Source organism: Oryza brachyantha, chromosome 6, assembly GCF_000231095.2.
Source record: "Oryza brachyantha chromosome 6, ObraRS2, whole genome shotgun sequence".
NCBI classification, from domain to species: domain Eukaryota; kingdom Viridiplantae; phylum Streptophyta; class Magnoliopsida; order Poales; family Poaceae; genus Oryza; species Oryza brachyantha.
The window spans coordinates 506,959-519,899 of NC_023168.2; the positions used below are offsets into that span (position 1 = coordinate 506,959).

General features: G+C 37.6%; 1 protein-coding gene across 3 annotated transcripts; it reads right to left on the minus strand.

Annotated features, from left to right (window-relative positions):
* Nucleotides 1-494: 494 nt before the first annotated feature.
* On the minus strand, nt 495-10,552 carry LOC102703585 (putative acyl-activating enzyme 19). Of its 3 annotated transcripts, none has more exons than XM_015838563.2 (19): nt 10,234-10,552; nt 9,740-10,153; nt 9,049-9,245; nt 8,129-8,329; nt 6,655-7,374; nt 5,777-6,516; nt 5,438-5,513; nt 5,273-5,359; nt 4,459-4,502; nt 3,967-4,075; nt 3,827-3,886; nt 3,579-3,663; nt 3,231-3,295; nt 2,478-2,537; nt 2,316-2,360; nt 1,501-1,604; nt 1,095-1,435; nt 935-1,004; nt 495-859 (listed from the first exon to the last, which is right to left on the minus strand). In XM_015838563.2, exons 1-17 carry the CDS (start codon nt 10,481-10,483, stop codon nt 1,213-1,215), a joined length of 3,480 nt encoding a protein of 1,159 aa, XP_015694049.1. In that variant the 5' UTR covers nt 10,484-10,552; the 3' UTR covers nt 495-859; nt 935-1,004; nt 1,095-1,212. The 3 variants fall into 3 exon arrangements, with proteins under 3 accessions (XP_015694049.1, XP_015694050.1, XP_006655708.2); XM_015838564.2 differs by having other exon boundaries at nt 495-886; XM_006655645.3 differs by having other exon boundaries at nt 495-1,004.
* Between the last annotated feature and the right edge of the window lie 2,389 nt (nt 10,553-12,941).

Below are 12,941 nucleotides of genomic sequence, written 5' to 3' on the forward strand. Positions count from 1 at the left end.
AAAAACGTCATGAAACTCATTTTCAAGATATGCACCGTTTTGCCACATCCGTCTCACTGGCATGGCCAAAAACATTGCCACACAAACATATTATAGTATGGCAATGCTATATTGTCACACCAGACAGTATGTTGTGGCCATATGACAGTTTTTAAATTTAGTTTCGAACCGGTTGGTTTTTAAAAATAAATATTACTCATTCCGTTCTAAAAGTCACCGAGTATTACTGTTATGTTAAGATGGATGGAGTAAAAAAGGTGCAGAAAATAAAATCAGAGAGTTGGACTGTAATAGCGTCATTTTTTTGTGATGGTTTAAAAGAGAAGGTAACAACAGCCCATTATTGCTCATATGTTATGCCAGCTGCTGCCAAATTTTGGAGTTGGTTTTGACTTTTTTTTCCTATCATAGTTTATTTCTAGCATTGGTTTTTAGATTGCTGCTAGCACATAAAAATAAAGTTAGTAAAAAGCTGTTACGGCTTATAATAAACTGTAGGTTAAACGATTGGAGTTGTTTAAAAGCATAGATTGATGCTTCAGGGGGATTTTGAGTTTTGAACTTAAATATGAATTATATATTCAAACCACCGACTGGAAAAATCCCTGATGCACATGCCTACCACCATGTAAAGAACTACTTGAAACAGAGGCCCACGGCTAGACCATTGGCCTGCTTACAGTGAATTACATCGACGAATCGGCATACTGCAGAACGTCCAGGCTATTGTAGTACCACACTGTCCATACAGCAGAGGTAAAGGCAAAGCTGAAGAAGACCCCCACTGGAATGTGTAGTTTGTTTGGTCAAATCACAACCACAAGGATGCATAGCTGAAGCACGGCAGTGCTTGATAGCCCTGCGGAGTAATGGAAAAGGTTGCATGCTGATGTTGTATAGTTGAACTCTTTACGTTCAAAAACTAGCACCTTACCAGTACTACTATATACATCTTCGTTTTTCGTTTGCAGCATAGGAATATAACCTTTGTAGACCAGCAGCTCCTGCGTTTTTTTTTTCATTGTTACTAGTTCAAAAAACTGCACTTCAAATGGAAACACTGCACTCAGAACAGTAAATTATGTGCATATTACCAGACGGTAAAAGGGTTCTTGTGTGTAACCATAGCAGGGTGGATCATGGATATGATGCTGAGCTCTCGGTATAGAAATGTGAGGTAAATTATCTTCCCTCCAGTTAAGCGGCTTGAAGCTATGAGCTGATCGTGAGACAGTGTAGTTGACCATCTCTGCATCCAACAAAGATACGTCCACCAACCATCAAGGGCGATGAAAATATGTCCCCTGGAAGATCGATGGCAGCGATTCCTTGCACCAAGTCACTACAAACACTTCCGTTAACTTTCTCTTGCTTAGCATCAACTCTAATCCTAATGACATGGACCCTTCCTGAACTCGTGCAGATACAAGCGAATCTGTACATAAGAAAAAGTGTGGTCATTTTCTTGATACATGTTCACTGCATAACTATGTGAAATACCTTTCAGATGATCCAGATGAGGTTGATGTTAACACTTCATCGACAAAAGCAGATGCAGTGATAGGATCTCCAACTTCATATTCCCAAAGAAGAGCACCAGATGTCTGTAATAAAGGAAAATTAGATGCTTGCACGACTCATCCACTACTTGTATTCTTTGCTAAAATATGAGAACAAGACATGTTATAAATTGATAGTTGCCAATCAATTGTGAAGACCCTTTGTTTTTCCAATTATTCATAAACACATTAGGCACAGTTCAATTGCTGAAGAGATCTTTCTAATTAACAGATAATCCCTTTCTAATACTACCTTAGTTTGTCCCAAAATAAGTTCACTTTTAAGTAATCATTGCATTGGGGTTTGTGAAAGTAAGGAATAAATGCATTGGGAATAAATAAAGTAGGGGATAGATGTATTGGGATTTGATAACGTGGAAGGTATTTTAGTCAATTAGCTTTTGTATTGGTAGGTGTGTGATAAGTGAAAAATAAAGTTAGTTTGAGACGGAGGGAGTTTTAGTTTTATTGCCTGTCCCTTATGTTCAGGAATCCCTGAAATGGCTAAATTAGTATTAGGAAACAAATACAGGAGCATGATAGCGAAAAGTGTCCAATGATCAGTAATATAATTCAGATGTGTCATGTTGAAAACATGATTCAACAAGACCACTAAATCTAATTTGAAACTGTTGTTTAAATACAAAGTTATAGTATGGTACAGGATTCATGCCATACCATGTATTCATTAGTTATTGCACTATGTTAAAGTTCTGCATCACTTAAGAGGTTCATATTCAGGAGATGAAAACTTACAGTATCAAAAGAATATAACCTTCCATCACGGGAAGGTATCAACACCTGCAAATAACATATGTAAAAAATTATTTAGTTCACTGCAGTTCGCATAGAACTCCATAAGATAGAGGTGAGACTTTTGATCATTAATCAATGAAAACACATAAATTGATACCATACCTGAGAAGGAAGGCCAGATGACAAACATGCACCAGCAAATATAGGGCCACCAACAGTTGCCTGCGGTTTTAACAATTAGTTATGATATTGCTGAAAGCAACAAAAATATGTTTAGACAGCACAGTTGCATTCCACAAGAAAACTCGATTTACCGTGGAAATCTAAACATAATTTTTTTTATTCACAAGCCTTATCAACCAAAATATCATCTAACACCCCACATTCCAATTCACAAGGCACTAAACCCAAGCCCAACCCATTTGCCTAACATAAGGCCATTTTCTAACCCACCACTTGCTAACACCAGCAATTTTGATAGTGACATACTTCTATAGCTACCATAAGAGGTACTCAATTTATATGTGCTTTGAGAATTGAGAATACCTGCTTATAAGTTTGACCATGAATACAAAATAACTTAGGGCTTGTTCGGTTTGTAAGAATTTTAACCCATAGGAATAGGAATGCATGCACACCAATTCATAGGATTTTTTAAGAGATTGGAGTGGATGTAAAATTTCCTTTGTTGTCTACAACTTGTAGGAAAGAAAATTTTCATTTGGTTTTCCTATACTTCATTTCTACAAACCGAATGACACTCACAACAATTATTCCTTACGAATCCAAATCCTTTGTTCTAACTCCAAAACGAATGAGCCCTTTGAATTTAAACTAGTATTCACAGATGATCAACCAACTACATCCATGATGTGCCACTTAATTGCAGAATTGTACTGTGTAAAGCTGTTACACCTTCCAAGCGACAGAGCCATGTGAGTTCAATGCGATCACCAGACCATTCACCAGGCAGCAGATAACTGTAAATTGCAACTACAGGTAGTCAGCAAAAACTACATGTCATAAACATGTTATTTTAAAAGAATCAAACCATATAAGTATGTTTGATTGATGCAAAATGTACTACCGAACTATACATTGTAGGTATATAATATATAATATGGTGATCAGTCCCAAGGTATGCAGTATATATTGCATTTCTTTAAATCATTTTTCCAAGGAAAGTCTAATCATAACACAAAGTATGTGAATATTGAAGGATCTTAATGCACATTGCAACAGGTTTGAGGAAATGAGGACTACCGTTTCCACTCTGATGATGTATGGCAATAGAGCCGAAAATAGGTGCCCCAGCTTCATATTGCCAAATTATTCTGAATGATGATACCTGTTACCATAAAAACAAACCAGTGAATACTCAAAACATTAAGCTACTAATAATGTTTTCTTTGGTATTGTGGAGATATTTTCATGGAACCCCAAAAAGAAACAAATATGATGAGAAGGAAAAGGATGTACTTCGCCTTTAAAGTTATCACATGAAAACTAACCTCAAGTGATATGGCGGTCACAAGACCACTTGTAGACGCAACATATATCACGTTGTGTGTCTGCAAGGAGCAATATAGATGAGCAAAATATTTGTGGAGGCCCTACATGAAATAAACAATCATATTGTGAGGAAAAATACCATGTCTATAGCAGGAGAACCATAAATGCTTCCACCACAAGAAATTTTGTAAGCGCAACAGCGATCTTTGTAATTTAACGCATATAAATGGTGGTCGTAAGAGCCACACCTGCATATTATAAATCACATAGTATTGATAAAAAAAAACTACCAGGTGCAATCTCAAATTTTGTGTAAAAGGTATGCGCCTATATGGTTGAAGGTGACAGTATGAGAGACTATTGGTTCCTCTCATCATCTTGTAAACTTGAGACACCACCAAATTGGATGTATGCTAAGAAGTCAGACAAACATGTGGATTGCATTGATAAAACACTAGACTAAGACTAGAATAACACAAGTCTCCTTACATGACTACCACATTCTAGTTGAAACTATCGAGACTATCATTGGAACAAACATATGCTTTGATCTGACCGGAAAGAAGAAGTATTAAGGGCAAAAGACAATGAGTGCTAATGTACTATGGATAATGGAACAAAAGGATTGTACCATATTAAGTTCCTTATCCTGTCCACAACTGGTTGCATTTTTACCTGAAAGAAAACACCTAAATCTGAGACATGAACAGTGACAAAATATTCTCTGAGATGATAGTGACCAGGTACATAGCACCAGCATATTTTGTTAAAGAAAGCTCAGTATGAAAACCATATCAAACTAAAAACTAATCGCATAACTTCAAGACTGCTGTGCCTGCTTACATCTCCTAACAAGATCTTTTATGGTTGGATATGTGTAAATATGTGTGCTATTATTGTAACGCATTTATTTGGCATACGTTGTAATGCCCAATAGCATGTTGCCAGTCAATAGTAGAAAATAACAGGCATAAACTTAATACAAGGACTCACAATCCATAACATAGCAAGACATTAAAACATATTATAGTAGGCAGCAAACCCTTGATTCCACAAAAAATAAAGTGCTCAGTAGTCACTAATAAATCGGTTAAATGAAGGCATTCTTGGATGCTCTTTCTTTAAGAAGAGATAGACCTGCCACTATAAATCTTTCCAGGTGATGCTTAACAGGAGACACTTCTACATAAATGTCCCCTTATTATTTTACTAGTAGGAGTTATGGAGTTATAAAATAGCCAATTCAACATGAAAATATAACAGGGATTATCCACGAATTCAAAGTTTCCTAGGAGTATGTCTATTGAATTCCCATTTATATTATGAAGCAAAATAATCAGTTCAGCATCGTTTTAGTGTTATTCTGAAATGAAATGAAAATACAACTGCTGTGTCACTGTAAAGCTTAAAAGATATCTTAATTAAGAAAAATGCAGCAGTTTTACCTCTCCATCAGTCTGAATGGTCCAAGCTAGTTTTCCAGTCAACATATCAAGGAAGTAAATTTTCCCTTTATAACATCCAACTACAACCTGCCCAAAAGACATACTAGCATGAACTGGCTGCCAGAACGCTAAGTAAATTCGTGCTTGTGTTTATTGTTGAGTTACCTCTGAAAAGTCGCCAGTTATAGTGGCGGAACACTCTATACGTCCTTCCAGTTTGACACACCACCTCACAGAACCACTTCATATTACGTTGGGAGCAAAGTTCAAACAACAGTCAGTATGCATAGGAAAGAACTTAAATGCTTGATTAAATCAAATTAAAAGGAAACATCATTAATAATCTACTTCATATTAAATTTAAAACATGCCATTTCATAAGAACATTAAGAGTATATGTGGCACATTACACTGCTCTACATTCAACTTCAAAGTAAATCAGGAAAAGCAATAGAAGCAAATAGTAGTTAAGACCAAAAACTTGTTGTGAAAAGGAAAACTCACCTACAGCCATCAATGCAGAGAAATGAATGTGAATGGGAACCAATAAATATATTCAGCATCCCATCATTGGAGACAAGCAAAGGTGATGCATCAACACATGAACCGAGAGGAATGTTCCAAATTGCCTGAAGATAACCTCTTTCACTGTAGGGAACATATGCGCAAACATCTTCAAGTTGCAGCTTACCTTCATATCCATGCATAAATCTATTGCAACGTCCAAGGGACCACTTCTTTTGTAAATGAAAATTCAAGATCCATGGACTGTCATCAAGACAGTTTCTGTCATTTGAGCATTTATCCAACACAGGAGATTTGGGGGGTTTCATCTGGTATCTATCATTAGATAAAGGCATATTTTTGTTAAGCTGGTCATCTACTTCATTTGCAAAATTCCCTGTAATTTTATCGTGTGCACACTCTCCATCTCCATTTAAGTGTGATTTGCCTTCAGGAAAGCTATCATTCACACTTGTAGAAATTGGATTAAATGAGCTTGGTATGCTGGAAGATGTGTCCAATCCCTTCTTAGGGCGAGGCTCATGACCAGAAGAAAGTAAACAACCGTGCTTCATAAATAAAGCGTCCAAGAGTTTAGAAGGGGTCGAATATATATAAAGCACCCTCATATCAATCTCCAACTTGTGGGCTACATGCGCAGCAGAAATTGAATTACCACCCAAGGTAAAGAAATCATCAAAATCAGAAACTTCATCAACAAGTAAGGCATCACAAAATGCCTACAGTAGATAAGAGATGGCATCAGTACACAAAGATCATTATAATGATGAAATTACTAAAATAGTATAATAGCTTCAAAGAGAAACAAAATTGGAACAGCGTAGAAGGTACAAAGACAAGAGAAGGCTCGAACAGACCTCTTTGATAAGTTGCAAATGTGGATTAACTGTATTTCTTTCAGTTTCAATTTCATGGGACTCCGATGCACAATTCAAGCTGGACAGCTTCAAGTAATCAATCTTTCCTGAAGAAGTCAAAGGTAATGATTCCACGGGATGGAAAAACCTTGGTATCATGGCCGGTGAAAGCTTCATTACAAGCCAACTTCGCATTGATGGCATGATTACTTGAGAAGATTTGTGTTTCTTACGCTGCTGACAGTCTTCTGCAGATGCAGCGCTATTCTTAAGCACCAGGTAGGCCCTAAAATCCACAGATCCATTATTTCCATTATTTTGAAAAGTAACAGCAGCAGCACTGACAGCAGGATGTTCCTTTAAGGTAGATTCTACTTCATGCAGTGAAAAACGCTGCCCATAAAGTTTTACAGTACGGTCCTTTCTCCCAAGGAAAATAAATTCACCGCTCTTTAAGCGCCGAGCAAAGTCACCAGTTCTGTAGTATGTTGAACTTCCACTGCCTTGAGAGTGATTAGTCATCATTGACTCTTCTAAATATCCAGCAAATAAACATGCTCCACTGACATGCATTTCTCCCTCATCTGCTATCCTGGCATCGGTTGCAATACAAACTTCACAGTTTGAAATAGGAAATCCAATTGGTACACTAGTTAATTCTTCTCTCTTTAAAATTGCAGGCAGATCCGTACAATCAAAGAATGTACAGTCACCAGAAACCTAAACCACAAGTGGAACATTTAATTAGCTACAGAAGAAATATCACCATCATCATTTCAGCTCTTTGTATAAGGAGAAGAGGACAAATATAGCATAAAAGAAACATGCTAGTTTCAAGCTCACAGATAGATGGCCTTCATATACGAAATAATGATAATATCACGCTCACAATAGATGACATGGACGTAGGTATGCCATATTGCTACATGAGTTATATCTAACATGTGTTTCAGGATGGAACATTAACTGCACCTTTTCATATCATAATTCAAGATCAATTTAATATCATGAAGCAGATTTCAAGTTTGATTCATGTTTGAATAAAAAGATATAAGAGAATTCAACTACTCAACACTTATATGATATATATGCTCTTCATCAGAATTCCCTTGAATTTTTAGTATAATAGGTATCAGTAAAATAATGGTCAGTAAATTATGTGCAACCAAACCAGGAACTATCACTTGTGGTTACAAACCTAATATTGCGAGAATATTTACTGGAGTTTACGCTAATTCTAGTAAAGATGACACAAGTCATGTTCTCAATTCTGTGCACGTGACAAGAATACTGCATAGATTAGTTTTCATTAATATTTGTGTTAGAAGTCAAGCCAGATGGCCAGGCAATGTAGTGTTAATTTTGGCCGCCAGCAGCCAGTGAGAGAAAATGGTCTGAACCATATGATTAAAATACATTAGTGAAACAAAGATTAACTAACATAATGTGAAACGCAAGCAGTCAACTTTCTCACCTCTGTCATCCCATACAGATTGACAATAGTAGTCTCTGGCAGAATCCTGTGCACTCTCCTCCACAAAAATATGGACAGAATCTCCCCACTAAAAATTAGAATCTTAAGAGGATTATGTGTCCATGAAAGATTTTTCTCCAGGGTAGGTAGTATTATCTCCATCAATGATGGGACCAAAGTCATCCTTGATATACCATATGCCTAAGACAATATTAGAAAAAAGAAAATCAGGGAGAAATCCAACCAAGAAAAATCAGGGAGAACCTATCATCATAACATGTATTTAAAAAAAAAATCCATTATATGAGTTATTATTTTTCTATCAAAGAAACTTTTTGTCAAATAGACAAGTCAGAGACTACAATACCAATTTTGAATACATTGGTATATCCTAAAATTACTGTTTTACTACCAAACAAGAATAATGCTGAACTATATTTTTTAGCAGCTAGCTCTTTCCAACGATATTTTAAAGGACAAAAAAGGTGCTACGATACATTAAATTGTACCCACTTTTGGACACAATAAGCAAAATAAAACTTGTATTAGAAAAAGAAACACCCTAGCTGCCAAAATTTTGTAAGGAGAATGTACAGGTAAGCATATTTACCACAAGTTAATCCACAGTCGTGCCAACAGCATGTGCACAGCTCATTGTCATCCTACTTTGCCCCCATTGAATTGTAACATAAAATTTCAAAATGAATGCTCCAAAAAGGACTATATTTGCAAAATTCATCAGAGGTAGTGAAATACTGTTTCCGAATGCTGCTGTAATTTATTTCAAAAAGCATAAGCATTGGATATAATGTTTTGTGGAGAAGATAAATTGGACAAGGAAGCATAACTCTCTCTCCCTAATATTTCATGTAAAAAAGAATAGCAATATTTCCACCAAAACAACGATTAAGCTAGGTGACCTTAATCAAGTTGGCCAAGAATGCGGGATTAGCTCTCCAATCATTGGGAGGAGGAATGACAAGTGTTGTACAAGTCAACATAGCAGAAAGGAACTCCTGCAGATGGTCTACAAAGCTGACAGATGTCTTAAACAATAACACATCATCTGAACATAAAGGTTTCCATCTTTGCATCCACGAAAAGCGGTTCAGAAGACCTAAGGAACGATAGAAAAATGAGAGGTCTTAATGAGCTGTCTCCCAATCCAAACCTAGAAGACAATCTAACAGACTTCTAAAACAAAAAATCATAAAGCAGAGGATTGAGAACATGAGCCACATAATGCTTTGCTGATCACGCATAGTTATGCTACCATGTAATTTCAGATACTTTATTCCTGCAGTTTGGCATACTAAACAGTTGTGCTTAGATAACCTACTCTCTTTTTTTTCAAGAAGAGCATATAGAAACATGCCAAGCAATTCCTTTGCAATGGCAAGGACCAGAACCAACAAAAATACCACAAATTCAGTTTGGCATACTAAACAGTTGTGCTTAGATAACCTACTCTCTTTTTTTTCAAGAAGAGCATATAGAAACATGCCAAGCAATTCCTTTGCAACGGCAAGGACCAGAACCAACAAAAATACCACAAATTCCTAAACGATTGCACAATAAATACGTCGATGTAACGGAGTGTAGTGATGATACCTCTCTCAGTTCCGCAAACACCCTTGGGTTTCCCAGTGGAACCAGAAGTGAACATCACGTAGCAGAAATCCCTCGGTCTATCGCACTCGCAGGGCCAAGCAAGCTCCTCTCGACCAATCACATCCTTTCCATCCTCAGACCCTTGCCATAGGTCACCGTCCATGCGAATAACAGAAAATGCGCTGCTCGCAAACACATGAGCTGCTCCCAAACCCCCTGCTGATACGACCAGCGCCGCGTTCGACACCGAGGTAGCCCATCGAATCCTCTCCTCCGGCCACGACGGGTCCAGTGGCAGAAACGCCTCCCCACATCTGAGCACGGCGAGGACGGCGGCGATGTACTCGACCGAAGGCGAGGCGTAAACCCCCACGATCCTAGGCGCTTTTGTGGGGCGATCCGACTCCGAGCAGTCTAGGTTTCCAAATTCGTTCCATGAGGAGAAAAAAATTAAGCGGGGGGAAAAGACGCCAATCAAGGTACCGCTCACGCACCAGGCGATTCATCGCGGTGGCGGGATGCAGACGAGCGGAGCTCCGCGGCGATGCGGCGGGAGAGGGTGGAGACGGCGGCGAGGAGGTCGGCGCAGGTGAAGCGCCGGTCGCTGTCGGAGCCGGAGGAGGCCGCATGGATGATGGCGACGCGGGTAGGCTTCTGGCGGACTGCGCGGTCGAACGCGTGGGAGATGCAGCACGGCTCCTCCATCCCCGGCACCACCGCCGCCGCCGCCGCCTCGACCGCCATTCCGGCGCTGTCTGCGAGGTTCTCTCGCCTTCCAGGGCAGGATAGGGAAGAAGCCTAAAATACGCCTTCGAACCTGGCTTACGCACTTGCAACTCTTCTACAAGTTGCGTTTGAAAGAGCGATATTTTTAAATCTTCCAATCAAAACTGCGATGTACTGATTGCATGCTTTTGTTTTTAAAACCGCAGATAAATCTGGTGTGCCGATTATACATAAGATAAAAGATAAGATATTAACTAACTTAGCTCTAACTAACTCTATATTAACTAACTTAGTTCTAACTAACTCCTCGATAGATAATGCGTCATCATACATGTTCGGTACGTGATGTTCGATACGTGAGACCTTCATACAAACTCATGTGTATACGCGTATATGCACGTAAGTAAATAAATAAAATGGAAGCAACACTGGATACTAGAAATTACCATATTAATTAAAGAAAAAGAGAAAAATCTACACCGTTAAATCATGATAAGAAAAATCTATACCGCAAAATCATGATATATCTAGATTTGTTATATAAAAGGAAAGCAAATAGATTACATGGATTAGGCCCGTATGACTGGGGATAGCCTTGCGCGAGAAAAGAATCAATCTCCGTATTCTTGATCGATTTGATGCGTACTAGAGAAGTGCGACGAGGACCTCAAGACATTACGGCGGATCATCGCCACCGAGATGCGGGTAGCCGCCACGTCCAATGTCCCGACGCCAGAAGCCACAGGCAAGGGATCAGACCACCAGTGCAAGGATGGCCATGGCGCCGATCCTTCGCCGTCGCCGATCGACGACGCAAAAGCCGCGGTCCGAGAAGCATTACCCAAGTCCTGACTCCGTGCTGGACGCCGTAATCTCTCTGAGATTCCCATGCAGAAAGCGGTCGTCTCTCTGGACGGATCTCAATGCAGTTCGCAAGCTCAGCTACGGTATCAACGCCGTCAGATCGAAGATCGTGAAGCCCTGATGAATTAATAATAATTTGCACGTATATAATAAATATTCGTGGAGATGACGAGGACGAGGAACGAGATGGAGAAGCTGGACGGCGGCATCACAAAGTTCACCGGCGATGACCTCTCCAACCTCACCCTCGTCGACATCAATGACCCCGAGCAGCAGCTCGAGTTCTCCGTCACCAAAATCCACGCCAGAAAGGCAAGTATGTATATATACATATATGAATCAATCATATATTCTTCAGAATTCAGAACGATCAATTTGATTATGGTCCAAATGCTATTGATTAATTAATGCGCTGTCATAGCACTGTAGCAGTAACATATCCATTGGATTAACATATAAACATATAGTATCATACATGTATATATACGACGGACATAAGGCATCCTTTCATCATTCCTTTTGTTGCACCGTATATTGAAACGAGTGAGCTAGCTCCGTATAGTGAAAAAGCAAAGTATGCTAGCACTTTTAGATTAATCAAAGAAAAATAATTAAACTTTTAGATTATAACTGATGTAGATTATAACAATTTTGTATTTGATGTATATTATCATATAAAAATACAATTATATCAACAAAAGGAAGATAAAAATTGTATATGAAATCCAATTATACCTTTAAAAGGTTTTGTGTGGAAAGTAGAATTATATCTATGAAAATATAATTTAAAAATTTTATATCACATATAATAGTATATCAATTATCCACATTAATCAAAAAGGGATATTATTCCAAGCCGTTAGATCATAGTAGATCTAGATTATAAATATTAATATTTTAATTAAACTATGTCTAAAATTTTGACTTGGTTGATTTTTTTTTACCTATGAAAATTTTGAGATATTACTGTTTTGACGATGAATCCAACTCTATTAGTTTTGTTAGGAGTTGGGTGTGAAATTCAATTATATTATCGGTTTTATATATATACCATAATTTCGTTTACAAAAATAGAATATATATATATACATATATAATTCAATTTTATTTTAAATATATACACAGTATGATCGTGCTAACTATATATAGATTGTAATGGTTGAGACGAAGGAATATATATATATATATATATATATATATATATAGTAAAGAAAAAACAACTGTGCATATCCTATTTGAAGCCGTAAGATCTCATTGAGTCTTTGCTCATCGTATTGCTACGGTAACAAAATTTTAAAGATATACAAGATTAATATTCTACGAAGTTATGATAAGAAAAATAAAGATAAAAAAAAGAAAAGATCATACTTATCATCGTAGTATCCCATTGTAGTTAAAACAGTAATTGTATTTTATAGATACTAATAGTCTAAAATGATAATTAGATCTAGCCGTGCAAATGCGCGGGCTAACATGCTAGTTTGTTTTTAAAGTAAACTAAGTGCAAATTCTTCTTCCATAACGTTAAGGAGATACTGGAGGCTAAAGAAACAGGTTTCAGGTTTCATGTAAACTAAACATGATGAGAGATTTATCTAAAAAGCACAATGAG

Coding starts and splice junctions, on each gene's coding strand:
- LOC102703585 (XM_015838563.2), bottom strand. CDS start 10,483: ATGGCGGTCGAGGCGGCGGCGGCGGCGGTGGTGCCGGGGATGGAGGAG. Junction 6,517..6,654: donor ATTTGCAACTTATCAAAGAG/GTCTGTTCGAGC, acceptor TATCTACTGTAG/GCATTTTGTGATGCCTTACT. Junction 4,076..4,458: donor AGGATAAGGAACTTAATATG/GTACAATCCTTT, acceptor TATAATATGCAG/GTGTGGCTCTTACGACCACC.